This window comes from Trichoderma evansii (assembly GCF_050947405.1).
Source record: "Trichoderma evansii strain SZMC 28006 chromosome Unknown GGI43scaffold_1, whole genome shotgun sequence".
NCBI classification, from domain to species: Eukaryota; Fungi; Ascomycota; class Sordariomycetes; order Hypocreales; family Hypocreaceae; genus Trichoderma; species Trichoderma evansii.
In genome coordinates, this window is record NW_028145205.1 from 1467047 (window position 1) to 1486220 (window position 19174).

Consider the following 19174-nt stretch of genomic DNA (forward strand, 5'->3'; position numbering starts at 1 on the left):
CTCTATCTCTCACACACTCGTGACATACATCTTGATTAAGAGATGATGCGCGCGGAAGAATTTGGGAGGAGACGATGATATCATCCTGTCCGATAATCTTGCCTTCGAAAAAGGACATGATCGGCCCTCCGTTTCCGGGATACATGCAAAAGTTACCCTATTTTACGTTTTTTGATGCCTAATACCAAGAAAACAAGGGAATGAATAAGTGATTCAAACTTACATACGCAGATGGCGAGAGAGAGACGTGTAAGGTGTGTCTGGGGGTGTGTCCATAGGTCCGGCACCCATGATCTGCCGAAACGAAGCCTGATCGCCACAAAATAAAAAACGGTGTGTTGGGCGCCATAACTCCAAACTCCCAATCGTAACATGTACAGCTCCCAGCCCTTCGGTCGATACGGGAAGCCAAAATTTAGTCATTGGAAATGCACCATGGCAAACCCGGCATCGCGGGCGGCATGCAGCTCCCCAAGCCACTCACGTCACATTGCCTCGCCCCCCCTGATTTCCAGCAAGTCACGGGCAAATCATCACCGCTTTGTTTGTCACTGGTTTTTGATTTGAGTGCAAAGTGTTGAGATGTGGTTGTTGGGTTCGTTTGAACTATTCAGATTCATGGAGATTGATTGGCATTTCACCTAAGCCGCGCTATGCGACGATGTATAGTAAAAAAAAATAAGGATCTCTTCCAAAGCTACTCAAGAAACTCCCAACGCATTCTCATGTCTGTTAGACTCCTTTCTGTCTCTTGTTTCCAAAAGAACAAATGTCCAAATCAAAGCAGTAGAAGCCCATAATCCACCAAAAAACAAGTAAGAGAGCCTATCCCTTGCCAAATGCCCGACGCCTAACCAACCAACTGTCCTTTGTTTTTTGCATTTTCCCTTTAATCGCGCCTCTGCTCCATGCGTAGCTTTTACGCCAATGCCGCCACCAGTCTTTGTTATAGTAAAAGTTGTATCAGGGTGTATGAACCCGCGCCAGACATAAATTAAAAAAGATAAAGAAATAGAAATGGTGAGAATCGGGGGCATGTCTTTTGCCCGCTGCTAACCCTTGGTCCAAAGCCAACAGAGCGTGCGTCCAACAAGACGCAGGGTCATATAACTGCAGTTTCTTTCTGTTTTTTCTCTCTCTTTGATTTATGCAGTCCTCTCGGCCAATTCGCCAAACGCCAATGCTCTGTTGCGTATACAAAAATAAATGATGGAATAAAAAAGATAGACAAGTCCTCGCCATGTAATGACTGGTCAAATCAATAAATGCAAAAAGCGAGCGTGCCTTCTTTAGGCGTCCGCTATATGTTCGACCTAATAGACGCCGGTTGAGTTTAAAAGCTGTCACCGCCGCGCCAACGCTTTCGCCAGAATAGAAGTATAAAAAAGAAGAATGAATGGATAAAACAAGATGTTATCCAGTTGCCAATTCCGAGGGGTATTTTGCTTTCGCCACATGAAATCATTAAAAGTTGTTTTTCTGTTCCTTTTCGTTTGGTCATGTTTCGTCGTCCATGTGATTTAGCTCTGCTTGCCAAAGGGGAAGATAAATTAGGCGATGGGTGGCATCAGGGGAGGGCGTAGAAAAGAAAATCCCTGTGCACAAAATGCCATCGCTGCAGGCAGAGCGTTATGTCGTATACATTTAAGTCGTAATTTTCTTCATTTAGAGGCCTTCTTCGCCGGCCTTGCAAAGTTTGATCTCACGAACCCACTCAGATTTGAGAACCTGAGCGGCTGTAAGACGACGTGCAGGGTGGGGATCCAAAACGGAGTAAATGACATTTCGACAACGAGCCTGTGGAACAGATTAATACAAATTCAAGGGGGAGCAGAAAGGGGAAGACAATAAATGTCACCATACCCTATGTAATGACTCGATGGGGCCGTAGCCCTCTTCGTCACGGCGACCCTCCAGGTAACGAGCGTAAAATTCGTCCTCGTCCTTCTTGGCGAGACGCCAGAGGTGTCTTCCGGTGCGCATGGCCATGTAAATGACACCGCATGCCCACACATCGACGGCGCGGGCATCAAATTCCTTGTCGGTGTACTCTTCGGGAGCGATATAAGGAGCAGATCCGCAAAGTCCAGAGACCATGTGGGCATCAGATTCCCACGCCATGCGGAAACACTCGCCGTTGCCGAAATCAGTAATTTTCAGGGCACCACGGGTGGTGAGGAGCAGGTTCTCGGGCTTGAGGTCTCGGTGGGCGACACCCATCTCGTGGAGGTACTCGACGCCGCGCATCATCTGCTTAAAGAAGCAGTCGGCCTCTTGAACTTCGAGCTTGCCGCTGGACAGGATAAGGGTGTACAGATCACCGCCAGAGCAGAACTCCATGACCTCGCAGTAATCGCCCTTGGCATCCTTCAACAGGTCGAGGGTGTGGATAACGTTGGGGTGGCGCAGGGAGGAAGAGATGCAGAACTCGGCGGTAAGGCGCTTGCTGTACTTCTTCTCCGACTCGTCAGGGCGGCGGCGGAACTCCTTGACAGCGAACAGCTTCTCACCGCTGCTGCCAACCTTTTTGTGAGATATCCTGACAATGCCAAAAGCGCCGCGGCCGACGATTTCTTGGCACTTGCCGTACTTCTCCACCAAAGTTGAGTTGGCGTGGAGGCCAGCCTTCTTGTCGGCCATTTCTTCCTTCTCCTGGCGCAGTGAGTCGACCCAGTTGGAAACCAGGGAGAGGTCGTGTTGGGGCGGGGCTTCTTTTTTCTGTCCGATGATGCTTCGCCACATATCTGACAGTTTCTCTTGTCTTCGGCTGGATCGCAGAAGATGCTCATGTCCACCCTGGACATCAGCAAGTACAGTAAAGCGGTTTGAGTCCTTGGGCTTGGCTGATTCTTTGGGTTTAACAGCTTCTTTAGGTTTTGGGGTGGGAATCTTCTCGATGGGCTTCTCTATTGACTCCTTTCGCGGGGCGGGAGAAGAAGTGCCGCTGATTGATGGGCCGCGAGATCGAGGTGTGGTGTCGCCATTGACGTGAATCTTGGTGACATCCTTGGTAGAGAACATGCGAGAAAGGCGATCCTTGACTGAGGTCTTCTCGGCGGAGGAAGGCTTCAGCTGAGTCTCGCTTGGAGACGGGGAGAGCTTCTCAGACCCATTATGTGAGAGCACGGTAGGCGATCGCTTTCCCTCGTGCGAAGACTTGATGGACGAAGGTTTTGAGCTCTGAGCAGAGCTCGGCTTTGACTCGAGGGCAGCGGACGGCATCTTGATGATGGCGACCGCTTAGTCGTAAAAATAGTCGAAGTTGAAGGTGTGATTGACTTTATTTCGATGAGAATGCCAAGTAGTCGTCTACTCGAAAACGAGCAGAGAGGCCAACTGAGGTTGCCTGATCCGGTGGCGATGACCGGGATGCTGCACGGAGCTCAGCGGTGTATGGAGGGGGATTGCGTCGGCGGCGGAAGCTGATTCCGGAGCTGATCAATGAGGGCAGCCTGCAGTGAGGACGGCGATCCTGTGCGGCGAGAGCTGATGCGAAGTAGAGGGGGGGTAGCAAGCAGTTATAGGTGTAAGGAAAATAAAAATAAAAAGTAAAAAAGTGGAATAAAATAATAAAATAAAAAGATGAACAAGCTCAGCAACGCTGCAGTCGGATTTTGCCTTTTGGTTCAAGGTTCCAGGGAAGTAAATGGCAGTTAAAGGCAAATCGTAGCCAGGCGGCGGCGCTTGTAGGGGAGTCGAGGGGCGTTTGCAGCGTCAGATCGAGGCTGGGCGCAGGAAAACGCACGGGCGACAAACGTAATTGCGCTTGGGGGGTGTTGCTTGTATGGAAGAGGAAGAGGAACCGCCTAGAAGCGCGGACGGGCGGCAGAGGCCCAGCAGGGAGGATTGAAGGTCGTAGGGCCTGCAAAACGGGGCGGGTTCCTGTGCGCGTGGCCCTTATATGTGTGTTTTTCCAGTGTATGATGGATGTTGCGTGGTCCTGGCAAATATCCGGGGGTGGAGGCAGGTTTTTGGTCGCTGCCGCCAAACCAGAAAATTGGAATAAAAAAAAAAAAAAAGTGCCGTCAGAGCAGGGCCGGGCTGAGAGTCCCAGTAGTAGCGGTGGTGGCAGTGGTGGTGTGTGCCGTAGTGTAAGTGCCAGAGGGGTGGAGCTTGGGTATAAGCTAGATAGACACACAAACACAATAACACACGCACACGCCCAATGGAGGAGACGACAGCGCAGGGAAGCGAATAGAGAGACCCTCTCGCAGCGTGTTAGCTGTGGTCGTGACGCTGAGGAGAGCGGGGGTGGACGCTGAGAGGCAATTCGAAAGTGACGGGGAATTAGAAGAGAATAAGAGGTGATGAGAGGCCCGTCAGCTCGAATGGAAGAGCAAAAAGGGACAGACTCAAAAGGGGGCAAGGGGAGGAGGCAAAGAGGGAATAAATGGCCAGGGAAGAAGAAAAAAGCAGGATATTATTGCTGCCATATTAGTGAGGGAAAAGCCAAAAGACAAGACGTGCAGGTAATAAAGTACTGTACCTTGGAAGGGTCCAGCGGTGGGGGATCCGTATTACAGACATTGCAGGTACGGGAAGGTCTGCAATGGGGACGGTAGCGCGAGTACAGGTACCGGTACGCGACTGGCGCCGGAGCTTTACGGAGCGCAAGGGGCGCTGCTACGCGCCTGTAGCGGCACCCAGAGCGGGTGGCCGGTGCGGTATCTGTCATGTGTGTCTGTGCGGGCAGGTAGCTGTACATGCCGGGCACCTGGACGTGTCCGAGTACAAGAACCTTGGAACAGGCCAGGCAAGTTCCGGTATGGAGGGTGCTTCTAGGACCGCCTGTAGGGGCCTGTGGTTGGTGCTGGAAACTGCGCTGCGGCAAATGAAGGCGCCGGGGACTCCAGCGGGGTGACAAAGCACGACAGAGCCTTCGATAGCCTGTGAGCAGCTGGAGAATTGAAAAATTTCTGGTTGGTGGGAACGCTGAGACGTTTACGTTTTCTGCTAACGGCTTTGCTAGCCGTATGAGTTATTGGACCTGTCGGTACAGTCGTTGCCGGCACAATTCTCCATATTACCAGATATCCCGAACGGTTCCCCGTGGTAGGGACGGCACAGGCGGTGGAATACGCGTGCAATTGATCTGAAGCCCTCTATGTAATCGGCAGCGCCAGCCCGGTGTCCAGCTGAGCGTCCTGGTGGCGGACAGTACCAGATACTGGGGGCAAGTGCGGCTACAGCGGCCTGCAGCAACGACATGCCGGAAGGATATAATATACTGCAGCAGTGCGTGCTGTTAGCAGCAGCTCATGTGCAAGTCGTGCATCCCGCCGTGCTGCACAAACGATCCAAGCAGTAAAGAGGAATAGTGGCCCCGAGAGACGGAGCTAGTACAGAAATACGTGGACAGGCTGTCATGTACGAAACGAGCAGCATGTGGCGCTCGCGCGCGCCATAAACCACCCCAAGAGAAACAAACGATCAGTTTTCTAAAGAGAAAAAAAATTTCCCCTCCTCCACTGTGGGACTAATCCTCTCCTCCTCTCCGCTCCGCAAAGCTAAACGGAAAGAAGCTATTTATTCGCACAAGGTGAAAAAATGGAAAAATAGAAGATGAAAAAGAACCTTCGGCTGGCAGCCGGGGAAAAGAGAGGAAGAGCCATCTTTGCATGACACGGGCAGCCGATTGAGGTGAAGCGGTATGTGTGCGTGCGTGAGGGGAGCAAAGCTCGTACATATTTCGTGCATGTCACTGCCAGATGCACTGTAGTGAGCAGAGTGGCAGCATGTACAGTACAACGCAGCCTTTTTGTCTACGGTGAGCCATATTCGTCTTGTTCCTTACTTGAGTCTCCTTCTTTTCCTTCTCTTTTCTCGCCTCTCTCGCCTGTTCTCCTACAAGTAGTTACTCCATTGCGCCAGAGGGCGTTAACCGTGCGCCCATTAAAGAGACGGTGTGGGCGTGTGAAACATCCTAAAGGGAACCCAGGGAAAAACATACCGAGGCCGCGCTAAAACACCAAATCGTGAGGATAAAAGAAAAGGAAAAAAGAAAAAAAAAAAAGTCTTCTGGTCTTGCCCTTTTCGGCGGCTATGGCTGCGCTGGCTGGCTGGCGGCCGCTAAACAACCTGCCCAGGGTGCAGGGCCACGGGGCGTGCTACGTGGGTACAGGCGGATTGTCCCATTGGCAGCGCCGCAATTACGGAGCACGCACGCTGAAGAGCAGGCTCTTTGGACATGTGCCCCAGCGGCGGTGGTGCTTCAGAGCTAAGGCACGCTTGTATGCGCGCGTGCATTGGCATACATCTATTGTGTAGTACGAGCACTGTATATGGCCGTTGGAGCGATTACCTACACCGTACGGAGTACCATTGTACTATTACGATACGGTCTGGCCCTACTGACTATTCCTTACTAATAGCAGCGCGCGTCGTCTCACCTCACCACCATTCTGCTTACATACCTCACCTATGCTGATGCTGATGCCATGCCATGCCATGCCAGGCTCGCTGGATCCGGCGGTGGCCATCAAATCGCTCAGCGGCGGCGCCGGTGGAGTGTGAGACACGGCTTGGAGCTGCGAGGAAAGCCACAGGCAAGGGAACCTGTCGTATACACGTAGTAGGGATACGTAAAGCAGGCACACAATGAGATGAGTCGGGCGAATGCTTCAGATAATTGTTGGTTTGTAGCATTGAGTGCTGAGACCTGGGTCATGTGCTTTCCAGGCGCAGTGATTCCAATGCCTCGTTACTAGCACTTTAGCACAGCGCCTCGCCTCACCAAAGGTGTCAAGTACCATGTACTGTACAGCACTGAACCCTTTTTTGCCAAGCAAGCACAAAAGGGGTGCTACCCTACATGTGTGAAATTAGATCGATCTAGATGTTTAATTAGTAGCCGATGGATAAAAAAAAGAAACTGGCTTTTCGGAGTTTTTCATCCTTTCCTCGCCTCGTTCTACTGATATCTATGAGATTGTCTTGTTTAGTCAATTGGCCCCCTTGCAATTCGAGTTTTGCCTCAGATGATTATCGCAGCATGTCCGCTGCAGAACAGAGAACCCTAGGGCCTCGGGCCATTATTGGTACAGCCAAGGTAAAACCTGGTAAGTACCGGTACCAAGTCAGCCCTGAGGATGGGTCCCTCATCAACCCACTTAGTGCACACTGAGATGCTCATACGATTCATTAATAATACTATTGTATAGCTAGGTAATAGCAGCAAGAGAGCCCAAGAAAAAAAGGAAAAAAAGACATGGTGCTCGTAGAACATGCCTCTCACAGCCGCATCTCAAAATGCCAAGGATCCTCGGAATGTTGATAGTCAAACGACATGTCCATGCCCACAGGCAGCCGTTAAACTGTATCCTTGGCACGCCAGCAATGTTGCATCCGGTGCTCACAGCCCGAGACGCTGCCTGCATACCGCCCCTTTAATCATACTGTACGTGGGAGTTGAGTAAATGGATTAGTTTGCTAACAAAAAGGCTGTGTTTGGTAAATAACAATTGGTACAGTAGCCATGTCGTTGAATTACCAGGTTCCGATAAGCCTACCAGGTATACAAGTAATCGCACAGCCCTATGTGGCATACGCCATGTACACATACGCACATGCATCCCACGTCCTCACTGCCGCGTGAGATACAGATACGACTCCATAATACCACCTAATACTTCATGGATGGGTTAAATTCAAAAGATCATTCCTCCTCCTAACCGCCTCCGTACTTGTACGCATCAAGAACAACGCACAGGCGGTCAATGACTCTTTCGGCGACGAACCGAAAATCTCAAACCAATACTAGCTCAGCACAGCCATCTTGTACGTAATTTGCCCAATTCTCCATCAAATCTCAGCGAAGCCAAGAAGAGCCAAGACGAGACAGCTCTTAACACGGCCCGTAGATTTACTACGGGTACGTTTACGATTTAGAATTAAAATTTTTTCCCTCTTGTCTCTCTTTGGCGCCGCTGCCCAGGCTGCCAAGACGGCAGTCGGAAAACCACTGCCAAGACCACGGGAGCGTGGCAGTGTTTATTTTAGACTTTAACTTTACAGTTAAATATTTTGGCATGCAAAAACGTGCTTTGAAACAATTATTTCATGCTATTTTTGCTCTGCCTCTTGTTATGTCGTAGCACTAGTTGCTAGTGGTCTAGCATCAAGTCTTGGAAACCGGGCTTGGGAGGCTTTGAGACAGCGATCGAGAGGCTTTTGTCTCAGCCTCAATTGGCTCTCCTGCCTGGTCAATCTTGCTGCCTCCATCGCAAGGTGGCTTTTTATTATTAAAGTTGCGGTACAACAGGCATGAATGTATGCAAGTACATGTACGAGTACTTCCTTTTTTGACGTTGCACGTACCGGTTCCAGGCCCGTGGACCCCTTCAGGTGCCATCGTCATGGACGCATCTACCTACATACACGCATACCTTACCTCCTGTCTCTGACTTGACAAGCAACTCTCATTCGCTTGTATTACCTAGCTTGAACGAAAATTATGGCAAAAAAAAAAGGGCATCTCCCCGCAAGCCTTGCCTGCATGAGCTTCTCGTACGACCCAACTGCAGCTCTTTTTCTTGCTGCATGGGGGGCAAGGGACCATGAATGGACCAGATAGACCATTCCAATGCTTGCTTCCTTGTCGGCCCTTTGACTCCATCGATCGCTCATAGTTTGCTGCACCCCGAGATGGAGGACAAGAGCAAGAGGCCAATTACAAGCCGCTAGGATGACTTTAGCGGTTTATAACCTGTAGTATAATCGTCGTAAGCAGATCCGCCGATGTGCGTTTTCTTTTTAGCCAAAGAGAGTTGTTGGTAGCAATACTGTACTGGCAGCAATTGGGCCTAGGTATACTCCATACACCGGCGCCGAGTTATTATGGACCAGGATCATAAAGCATCAATTCATCTCGAGCCGAAGCGGCATAGTAGATTAATCCCACCCCGAACTTTTCGGAACACATACGCGTTCATCTATTCTCAAATTAACTACATGTACTACTACATTTATACAACACAAAATGCAGCGCTCCGTATCTAGCATACATTAATTGCTTTTGGCACCCAATCCCGGCTATACGCAATTCAATTAGGTAGGTGATAGTATTACAAGTTATGTAGATATGTCCCTTGATTAGCCGTGGCATTACTTGTACATACATAGTCGTACGCCTTGCAGCCAACAAATCTCATCCCCCCTCACTTTACAGCCCAAACTTTCTCTTCACACTTACTCGTGTTATTAACCCAAAGTCTAACACGCTCTCACCTCTCGATTCTTACTCGCATGAGCCCACGCCTTTTACCCCCCTCCCTGCAACTGCACTCCTCCCCTTTCTCCATTGACTCTCTCTCTGACTCTTTGTCCGTTTTACTTGATGGGCTTGTTACATGCAGGATGCAGCATGTTCCCCTCTTGCCTGCGTCGTTGAAAACAGTAGATACCTAGACCTGGTATATTACCGTTTATACTACCCGTTGCATTGGGCTTCTACAATTGGAAAGGGACAGAAATAAAATACCCGACTGCAACCATTTGATAGGTGAGTATGCATGTAGAAAGTATACTGCCAAGTACAGTACTAAGGCATGCAGCATGTAAGTCCGCAGCAGCAAGCAAAAAAAGGGACGCTATTCCTGCACCTAAACTCTTTCTCCGCTACCCCCTCCTCAACTGCTTCCCTCTGGCGGCCTCCAACGCCTCCATACTGTACAGGAGAAAAAGAGACGCATTTACTTGGCGGACAGAGCAAAAGACCCGACAGATTTGTAAGTCGACTCTTCGCCCCCCCATGCCCCCTCCCTTTTCGCAAATACACCTTAGTACTGCTACTAGTCCATCTACAATGAAGTCATATCACATACTCGCTGCTCCGTCTTTACACGTATAGTCCCGTCCTTCTCCCTTTTCTCGTGCTCAATGTCACCACATGCTCCCCGAGATTGCGCCAGATGCCGAGGGCCAAGACAATGCCAAGACTCGAGGACACCTATTTAAACATTCTGGTTGGTACCGTAGCGGTTTATAGTCGTATATGATATTGATAGCAGTGCATTGCTGCTTTCTACCACTGAGGGGCCTAAAAGGGCCCATCACGCCCCTCCCTGTTCATCAGGACAAGAGACAGTTGCCAAAATCGTCCCCATATGATCTCATAGGCCAGATAAACCGCCCGGCTCAACCATCTCCCCAGCTTATGGCACAGCCTGCCACGCCGCCTTTTGGCCACTCCACAACATAGGAAATGATTAAATCAAAAAACAAGACTATTCTCATTCAAGTTATTCATCTGTTTGGAATCTGTTTCAAGTAATGCACAAGCAAAAGGGCTTAGCACTTCCCGCTCTCTTCTCGCCGCTTCTCTCAGTCTCTCTCCCCACTACCCCGACCGACCGCCACTCGCATACAAGTCGCCAGGGGGAGCAGCCCGTCACTCACTTGCTGTAACCTTGGGAACTGCGGATCTAAGCGGCTGAAATGAGACGATGCTGAGCTGTCAGCTCCTCCATTGCCGATCTGCGTGTTTTTCCTCCCTGGGCGGCTGCCCGTTTTCATGCCTCTCCTGATGTCACAGCCCAGCCCAGTAAGCAACCAGAAAAAAAAAGGGCATTGGAAAAACGACAGAATCAAGCAACAAAGAGATAATTGCCATGAAATCTTTCGCCCCTCCATCCCCCCCTTCCGATCCCGTATTCCCGCTCCTCCGATAGCCTACAACCTCCATCAAAGCGGTTTTCCATCTTCTCGTGCCCGGCTCTTGAGGCTCGTGCCAAGCCTCTCGCATTTCAGTGGCTCTTCCGTCATTGCCTGCAGCTTGTACTCGGATAACACAGACCAAAGGTCCCCGGGAATCTCTTTCCTGTTGCGAATTGCAGGCATGGGAGGGGTCCTGACGCAAGTATAGGCGCCATGGGATCACTGTCCATCCCACCATATAGGTAGGTAGCTTGAAAAAGCCCCCGGCATGTAAACCTAGATGCCGATTTCTGGCCCTGATAGCCGGTACAGCGCGTCTGTAGCCACCGGCTATCGACACTTGACGTGCAGTCTCAAAAGCTACATTGCTATTCAGCCATCAATGCGCCCGTTACTTCCTATCCCTTGGTTCTAGACTCTGGCAGACTTCAGCCTGTGCATCCCTGGACATACTCTCAGCATCTAGTACGGAGTAAAGCCCTCCATTTTCGTACGTCTGCCACATGGCCTGGGCTATCTATCCCCTCCCCCGATGCTCAGCTCGCCCAACTCGGGCAGGGAACGCGGGTATGTATCAGGGGTCAGCGTGGGTGATAACGCGCCTTGAAAGCCTCGTAACCAGCAATTTGGCTGCTTGTATGCATCTCATATCACGCCGTGAGACATTTTTTTCTAGATATAGCAGCTCCCTGGCATGCAAGGCCTACCCGAGCCTCAAGGATTGATTGGTGGTGTACGGAGTAATACCTACTTGTAATGTCCATGGCTGGGGTTTTTTTCTTAGCATTCCATGCTCATGCTGCGCGTGCGTGGTGCTTCCCTAAATCGATTCCCTAAATCTCCTTCCGTACATGTGCATCGTACCGAATGACATGGATCAAGCCTCATTCGCCCGCCCTTTCATTGTCCATTACTTTAACGCTATCGCCCGTAATTGTCACTGCCGTTGTTGTAATGTAGTAACGGTCTCACCGACCGTCTCAGAAATCACCAGCGTGGTATCCCCCTACGTCCTTAGCTCACAAATAATTGCTGCCTCCTTGGTATGCAAACTCGAAGCGGTGAGCACATCTTCACTATTGGCAGCGGAAATTGCTTTCTCCACAGAATTAACGGAATTGATAACCTCAACGATTATCTCATCTCATCCTACATCATGATAATGCGTTTTGAATAGCGTAGAAACATATCAGCGTATTGTCTGATTGGAGGCAGCCGCACACGCGCCTCTTTCACGGCTTTCTGTTGGACACCCCTTAATCGTCGTCTCATGGATAAATCATGTATACTCGTTGTACTTTTATTGAAAAGGAGGTTACTCGTGAGAAGGGGGGTCATCAATGCCTCGATTCTGGTATCTCATAATCCCGAAATATTTTCTTGGAATGTATTCTTGTAGATGTTCACAATTAGATTACCTGGCGGAACAAGGCCGAGGAGGGATGCAATGTCAAGATGCCGGTGAGACAACCACCGGTTTAATTTTGGTCTTTTGTCTTGCTGCTATTCTCGGACGCTTCCGAAGTTCTAACTTTGGACACGAGATCGGCTAGTTTATTGCCTGGACGTAGAGGCAAAGGGTCTAGAAGTCGTTTGGAATTCTCCACGGCAGCCTTGAAGGGAGATAGTGAGACCGCAGCCTCGTCGACCATGTTCTCCAGCTTTTTGAAGTACTCTTTCTCTTTGATGTGTTTCGTCAAGTACAGAACCGGGTTGCTTGACTGATTCTGTTTCATTCGTTCGTTTATTGCCTCCTCGTAGGCACGGTCATACACATTGAAGTCGACTGCCGTAGGAGAGTCAGATACAACATCAGGTGTCTTTTCATTGGTAACAAAAGCATCTCTTGCTCCCGTGCCGATGCCCAAGTATAACGGCTCTTGGTCGCTAATGTCGTGAGCGTGGCCTTTAGTCTTTTCTTCTTCGGACTCTGGCGCAAGTAGAATCGTCTTTTGTTGTGCGATGAGCGCCGCTATATCTTCTACTGATGCGCTGGCATCTAGTAGTTTGGGTGTCTCGTTTTCTTTTGTAGCTTCTTTTTGTTGACCGGCAGTTCTCTTGCGGCTGCGAGCTAATAAACACCTAAATCGATAGATTGCCTTCATCACACATAGGAGGTGGTTCATCTTCCTTGTAAAAGCGCGGCTAAGCTCCAGCTCATTCGGCGGTTCAATGGGGTCTGAACAATTTTCTTCTGCCGACAGTAAGGGGTCAGTTCCTTCTTTAGTGACCCAAGGATGTTCCTGTAGTACCAAGTTAGCATGTCGACCGTATTTTTAGCTATCAGAGTTGGACGGTACTCACTCGAAGCTCAGCCATGGTAATTCGTGTTTCCGGATTCTTGTCCAGTAACCTGCTCATCAGACTGATAAATGTCGGATTCTCATCTTTTGCGAATTCTGGTTCCTCTGTCTTAATAGCTTCGTAAATCTCAAGTATGGCCTCTTTGTTGAACGGTATCTTGCCATATTTAAGGCAGTAGAGGGTGATCCCCATAGACCAGATGTCTGCAGCTGTTCCAGAGACTTCGTCATGCTTGCTGCAAAGTTCGGGGGGCAAAAAGGCTGGAGATCCAGCGGATTTCGACGTCCTCATATTGTTTCCCTTTGAAAACATTTCCGAGACACCAAAGTCTACAACTTTTAGAACATCATCTTCGGATAATAGGAGATTGTCTGGCTTGATATCGCGATGAATAACTCCTTGAGCGTGTACTATTGCTGTGTTAGAGAGAGCTATGCGGCTTACATGCAATTCCATGTTTGACTTACAGTATTCAATTCCCAAGATTAAATCTCGGAACCAAAATCTGCACTCCTCTTCAGGATAGGGATCTGCTTGCTCGCCCAGGCCGACTTTCATGATGACTCCCTTTTTGCACATCTCCATTACTATGTACAGAGAATCCTCATCCGGGTCATCGAGCACTTCGATAAGTTGAGCCAAGTTAGGGTGGTTGAGTTTCTTCATGATGGCAATCTCTTCTCGAATGTAGAATAAAGCATCGCTCCTCTCACTGTCTCGTAGCCCATTTAGACGAGGAGACATGGCGCCTCCTCTACCAGGCATACGTCGTTGAGGCCCCCCAGGGCCTTGACGCATGGCGATGGATTGTGCGCGCCTTCGTAGGCGAACCTTGGAGAATTCTTTAACAGCCTGTAGATATCGACGTAAGTAAATACTCTTAGAAAAGCGGCAAAAGCAAGCCCTGATCAACGAAACATACAAACTCATTTCCGAACTGATCTGTCGCGAGATGGACAGCACCGTAAGAACCACGGCCGATTTCATCCTTAATCACATACTGGTTTATTCTATGATGAGTTCGACCATCCGATTCATCGTTGGAGAACTCGACGTGCGCATCCAAAGTTTCCTACTGGAGAGATTAGCTCACACTTCACTCGGTTGGAGACCATGGACTGGAAAAGCTGACCTTGATTTCGCGATGAGCGCTTGGAGTCCGCTTATGCTGTCTAATAGGGCTTGCGAAGCCTTGTAGACGAACAGGCTCAGACCTAAAGCAATAAAAAGATTAGCGCCCAGATCGACTATGTAGAGATAAAAGGCTGGCTCTCTTCTTCCTCTCTCTTTCCTGGTAGAGCAGATGCTAGAACTGCAGTCACTTACATGGCAGACGCCAAAGAGGGTCGAGAATCGTCAGCGACATCATCGCGACCGTTGACAGTGAGCCTGGGCGACCGAAGGCCATACAGAGGATCTGTTTTGGATTTGCTAGGTGACTGCGGAGGCGTCTCCATGATGGCAGAAGGCGCAGCTCTTGGCTGAAGCTGGAGAAGAACAGCTGTGAGATACTGTGTCGCGTGTGCTAGGACGAGTTTCCTGGACGAAGCTTCAGAGGCTCACGCCAGGTGAAATCGATATCCGAGCAAGATGGATGAAGGAAACCGAAATACGTTTGACTTCCAAGTTCAAACTGCAAGGCAGAATTCCGCCAGGGCTGCTAAATAGACGTGAGGCTGAAAACAAAACGAGCGCTCTGGGCCAACCATTGGAGGGGTTATAAGCGGTAGCTGCATTGGCACTCTGCTATAAAGCGGGGCACTGGAGCTGGAGGTTTTTTCTCTGACAGGCGGGCGTTTAAACGGCTGTCCTTTAATTGGCACATGCTGTTGCATTGCCTCAACCGCTATGGCCATGTCTACAAATAGCCATGTTGGCATGTGTCTAGCACAGAATGCCGGAGATTGACGATCCTGATTGATTAGGATAGTACTATTTACAGATTCCACATGACTTTTTACACCAGACTATAAACACATGTATTAGGAGTCTTAATCACGAATAGTTGGATATAGTATCTAATACTTTAGGTCCAACATCAGCGTATCCCAAGTCCTGTCAAAGGACCCAGCTGTAATGTTTTGAATCTTACTAAAAGTATAATTTTACTTCAAACAATCTCCATCAATTTCTGAAACTCTTTCTAGCAAAAGGACAAGCCCAAGTATTAATGACAGCATGAAGCTCTGCCCACTATTAGCAGCCCTTTATAGTGGGCTCCTACAGGCCATCATGCCCCGCCAACCCGCGGGGGGGCGCCTGCTAGCTCCAGGTCAGCCTGTCGCTGGATTAGATAACCGAGGCGCCCCTTGATCGACAAACACACATCTCGCAACCAATCGTACCTGACGGAGCTCGCTCGTCCTGTGACGACGACGGCGTCTCCTTTGAAGCCAGCTCATAGATCTGTCGCGTACAGCATCTGGATATCCCTCCCGAGTCGCGGCCACCACCCCAACCCGATCCATACCGCACGCGCAAGCTGTTCACAATGGCCGTCTACACGTTCTACATCTTCGACCGCCACAGTAGGTCACTCCCTCACGCATAGCTACCTCCCCTCTCCTCTCCACGGCACACGCGGATATCTAATCTGATCTGATCCCCTACAGCCGAGTGCGTCTACGTCAAATCATGGACGCCGCCGTCACAAGCCCCCGGAGCTTCCCCCGTGCCCGCCATATCCACCAACTCGGATGACGCCAAGCTCGTCTTCGGAACCGTCTTCTCCCTTCGCAACATGGCCCGCAAGCTCGGCGGCGAAGACGATGCCTTCATCAGCTACCGCACTGGCCAGTATAAGCTGCATTTCTACGAGACACCCGCCAATCTTCGCTTCGTCATGATAACGGATACCGCGTCGGCGAGCATGCGAAATGTGCTGCATCAGATTTATATCAACTTATGGGTAGAATATGGTACGTGATCACATCGTTTCTCGAATTATTTTAAGCTAGGAAGCGATTTTTCCTTCTCCATGGAGAATGGAATGGCTAATATGCAGAATAATAGTCGTCAAGAACCCTCTTGCACCAGTCGAACACAAAGGAGGCGCCGGTATCAGAAACGAGCTCTTTGAACGGGGGTTGGATCAGTTCATCAGGGGCATGATGTGAACCCACGAAGCGCTGTGACGATTTTACGAGTCAAATGAGATATAGTGGAAACAAGGAAATACCAGCAGCACCAACGACGGCGTCTGCCTGACGCTCATGGGCACTCTCATAGCCCTGATTTGTCCCACAGCCATCTCTCAGCTAAGGACTCTATAGATTCTGGCTACTTGGAGTCGATAGAGCCGCAAGAAGAGGTACAAAACGACGAGGCAGTTATGGGGATGGATAACCCAGCAACCCCCGCTGGCAGCTCGGATTTTGGATCTACAGATTGTGGCACCAAGATAGACTGATCGGTGATGAGGCCATGGGATCTATGAGACAAGTTTACATGAGAGGCAACGTTTAGAGAAGATCAAGCGCTGAAATGAACCTCTGAGCGCCGAGGAGAATGTAGGATATATCGTTATATGCTGTCTGCTAGTCCGCCAACATCATAGCAGTATCCAAAAGAAAAGAAGAAGAAAAAAAAGAAACAAAAAGCCATTAAATCTTTATACCAATCCGTCCTGCCCTTCCAAAAGTGAAACAAACCTGTAGAATGCACCAGATCTTTACTCTTTACTATACAAATATGCATATTGCGGATATGTGTTTCTTCTGCTTCAAGATTTCTTCTCCGCCGTCGCTCTCTCCCATGCTCCCTCCAAGCTAGTAGCTTGGGGCTCAATAATGACCACGCTGCTATCGACCTGAGTTGACTGAGACTGAGTGTCTTCAGATTTGACGTACACGGCACTTTCCATGAGTCCCTCGTCCTTCATCTCATTCTCCCAGTTGCTAGAGTATACGACGGCAGAGAAAGCCTCGAGGTCGCGCACTGCCTCCATTTCCTGGAGGTACTCATTAGGGGTATTACCGTTACCAATGGCATGGGCCTGTCGTGTTAAGACAGACAAGATCTTGGGCAACAGAATGGCTCTAGTGCGCTTGAGACTGGTTGTTGTTGCTACCGTAGTGGGAGCCTCGTCTAGAGAGAACTCGAAAGCCTCAGTAGCCAGCTTCTTGTCTACCAGCAGTGAAAAACCAGAGTTGAGAACGAGTGTCAAGACGTGTGAAAAGGCTGGTGATTCAATTAGATCAGCTGTCTCATCAAGCAGACGTCTGAGAGCGGCAGGAGATGGTTGGGCACCATCCAGGCCAGCGTCATCTAAGACGCCTGACTGACGGAGAACCTCATCCTCCTTATCCTTGGGAGGTAGGAGGAAGGACAACCAATCCGAGCCCTTGTTGTTATTAGAGCTAGATCCTTCAATCAACTTTCTCACCTCGGCGGTCAGTGTAGAGACCCGATCGAAGGTAACCAGATCTCGGGGGCTGAGACTGCCAAAGACGGTCCGCACAGAGCTTTCCACGCGGTGCATAACATCTACCCAGCCCTTGTTCAGCAACCACCAGCTGAAGGTCAGGTACTTGCGATTTGTGTCGAAATCACTACCATGAGGATTGGGGCTGTCGTCATCATTGTTCTCAAGGCTGATGGTGGCCTGTTGGCTCCCAGTGGCGAGAGCAACAACACTGGATAAGTAGCTGCGCCGGCCAAGAAGGTTCAGTTGAACTCTAGTCAGCATGGTGAGGAGGGCGAGCGTGTAGATGAGGGTGAATGATCTTGTAATGGCTGCATTTCCAAACATTGTCAGTTCCTCTGTCCATTCTTACATATGAATGAGTCAAAGTTAAAGGAGGTTGCGTACCGCTAATGGTTAAGTCATCCCAAAGCTGCCTCTTGGTCTTTCGCGGCCTAGGGGGAGCCAGCTCTTGCGAGGTACCATCTGAAGTAAAGGGCATTCCGACATCAACCGGCACGCTAATGGTGCTCTTGCTATCATCTTCGGTGAGAGTGGTATCGGCAATACTGGGCGGGCTTGTTGTTTGGATGCCCTTGAGGCTCCTTGCCGAGCTCTTGATCTGCTGAATCTCGTACGTGATCTGCTCCGTATTCAAAGCCGTAATCACGTTGCCCGTGGCAGTGGGCAGCAGAGCCAAGACGGTATATGTACAATCTTCCTGATTCTGCTCGAATCGACGGCGAAGGCTGGAGAGTTGATAATGCCGGTTAGCCGCGTAATGGAGAGCCAGGAAAGCAAAGCAGACTTACTTTTCTTTGGCGATGCGATCACTGCTCATCCGCTCGCGCGCATCGTTGATCTTGGCCATCACATACTGCGTCACGGCATAGCCAGCACCAAGGACACCCACGCCGATGGCAATTGGTGTCCGGTTGCGACGCACCCAGCGCCGAGCTGAAGAGAGCATGTTGGGCAGCGCTGCACAGGTCGGGTCGTGTTAGGAGGTCATGGATTGGCAATGCAAACACATGTATTCAGTCGAATGCTAGGCGTAGAGAGAGGTGAAGGCAAAATCAGGCTTTGGGTTGCGGGCACGGCAGAGAATGGCACGTCGCACGAGGCTCGCAAGCACGCAAGACGACAAAATCGGTTATCAAGTCGCGATGGTGGATGTTTCGAGATGGAAACTTGGGAGCTCAGCGATTCCCGGGATGCCTCGGTTGCAGGAGCAGGGCCGCTAATTGGCGTTCTTTCGGCTGAGATGTAGGTACGGGAGAGGGAGTACGCGGCGAGTACGGCTGCGCACGCTGTGAAAGGCGCAGAGCGGCCAGTATATGGCGAGTACTGGTTAGTCAGCCTACGACTGCTAGCACCCTTTTCCGGGGGACCGCCGGTTCACTGTACAGATATGCACGCACTAAACCACTAATGTCGTAAGGCGCTGCTACGATTTCATACCCACCGTAGCGCTCTACTAGGCTGCTTAGGCGCGGGTAAACTCTTAATAACTTGAAGGCATCGATTTAGCATATACAGTACGTATTACTTCGTACAAAGATGCTGCAGACGGACATATTGATGTCATATGATCAAATAAACTGTGGCTATTGCTGCGGGGAACAATCAAGAAGCAGCTGCTATTTCATCTACAGCTTCATAGAGAGTACTGGTAGGCAGCATCGTCCTCAATACACTCAAAACCTGATGTCAACACACGATACATGGCCTGATGGGCGTCATCGATGCAAGTGCACAGCACAGCCAGCACCGGGGAGTTAATACGCTGGCTTGGATACGGTCAGCTGCTAACGC

At 50.0% G+C, this 19174-nt stretch overlaps 4 protein-coding genes across 4 annotated transcripts; 1 reads left to right on the plus strand and 3 right to left on the minus strand.

Moving 5' to 3' along the window:
* Positions 1-1665: 1665 nt before the first annotated feature.
* GGI43DRAFT_378495 (kinase domain-containing protein) lies at positions 1666-3222 on the minus strand (the record flags this gene model as incomplete). The annotated part of the gene is made up of 2 exons (XM_083202707.1): positions 1666-1797; positions 1864-3222. The coding sequence occupies 2 exons, from the start codon at positions 3220-3222 to the stop codon at positions 1666-1668; spliced, it is 1491 nt and encodes a 496-aa protein (XP_083066116.1).
* Positions 3223-11972: 8750 nt separating this feature from the next.
* GGI43DRAFT_14267 (kinase-like domain-containing protein) lies at positions 11973-14628 on the minus strand. The gene is made up of 6 exons (XM_083199308.1): positions 14284-14628; positions 14090-14171; positions 13880-14029; positions 13425-13809; positions 12958-13367; positions 11973-12896 (listed from the first exon to the last, which is right to left on the minus strand). Exons 1-6 carry the CDS (start codon positions 14412-14414, stop codon positions 12132-12134), a joined length of 1923 nt encoding a protein of 640 aa, XP_083066117.1. The 5' UTR covers positions 14415-14628; the 3' UTR covers positions 11973-12131.
* Positions 14629-15448: 820 nt separating this feature from the next.
* Positions 15449-16366, plus strand: GGI43DRAFT_378497 (TRAPP subunit BET5; the record flags this gene model as incomplete). The annotated part of the gene is made up of 4 exons (XM_083202708.1): positions 15449-15485; positions 15570-15875; positions 15970-16069; positions 16186-16366. 4 exons carry the CDS (start codon positions 15449-15451, stop codon positions 16364-16366), a joined length of 624 nt encoding a protein of 207 aa, XP_083066118.1.
* Positions 16367-16375: 9 nt separating this feature from the next.
* Positions 16376-18827, minus strand: GGI43DRAFT_14599 (Peroxin-3). The gene is made up of 3 exons (XM_083199358.1): positions 18172-18827; positions 17768-18108; positions 16376-17691 (listed from the first exon to the last, which is right to left on the minus strand). The coding sequence occupies exons 1-3, from the start codon at positions 18327-18329 to the stop codon at positions 16679-16681; spliced, it is 1512 nt and encodes a 503-aa protein (XP_083066119.1). The 5' UTR covers positions 18330-18827; the 3' UTR covers positions 16376-16678.
* Between the last annotated feature and the right edge of the window lie 347 nt (positions 18828-19174).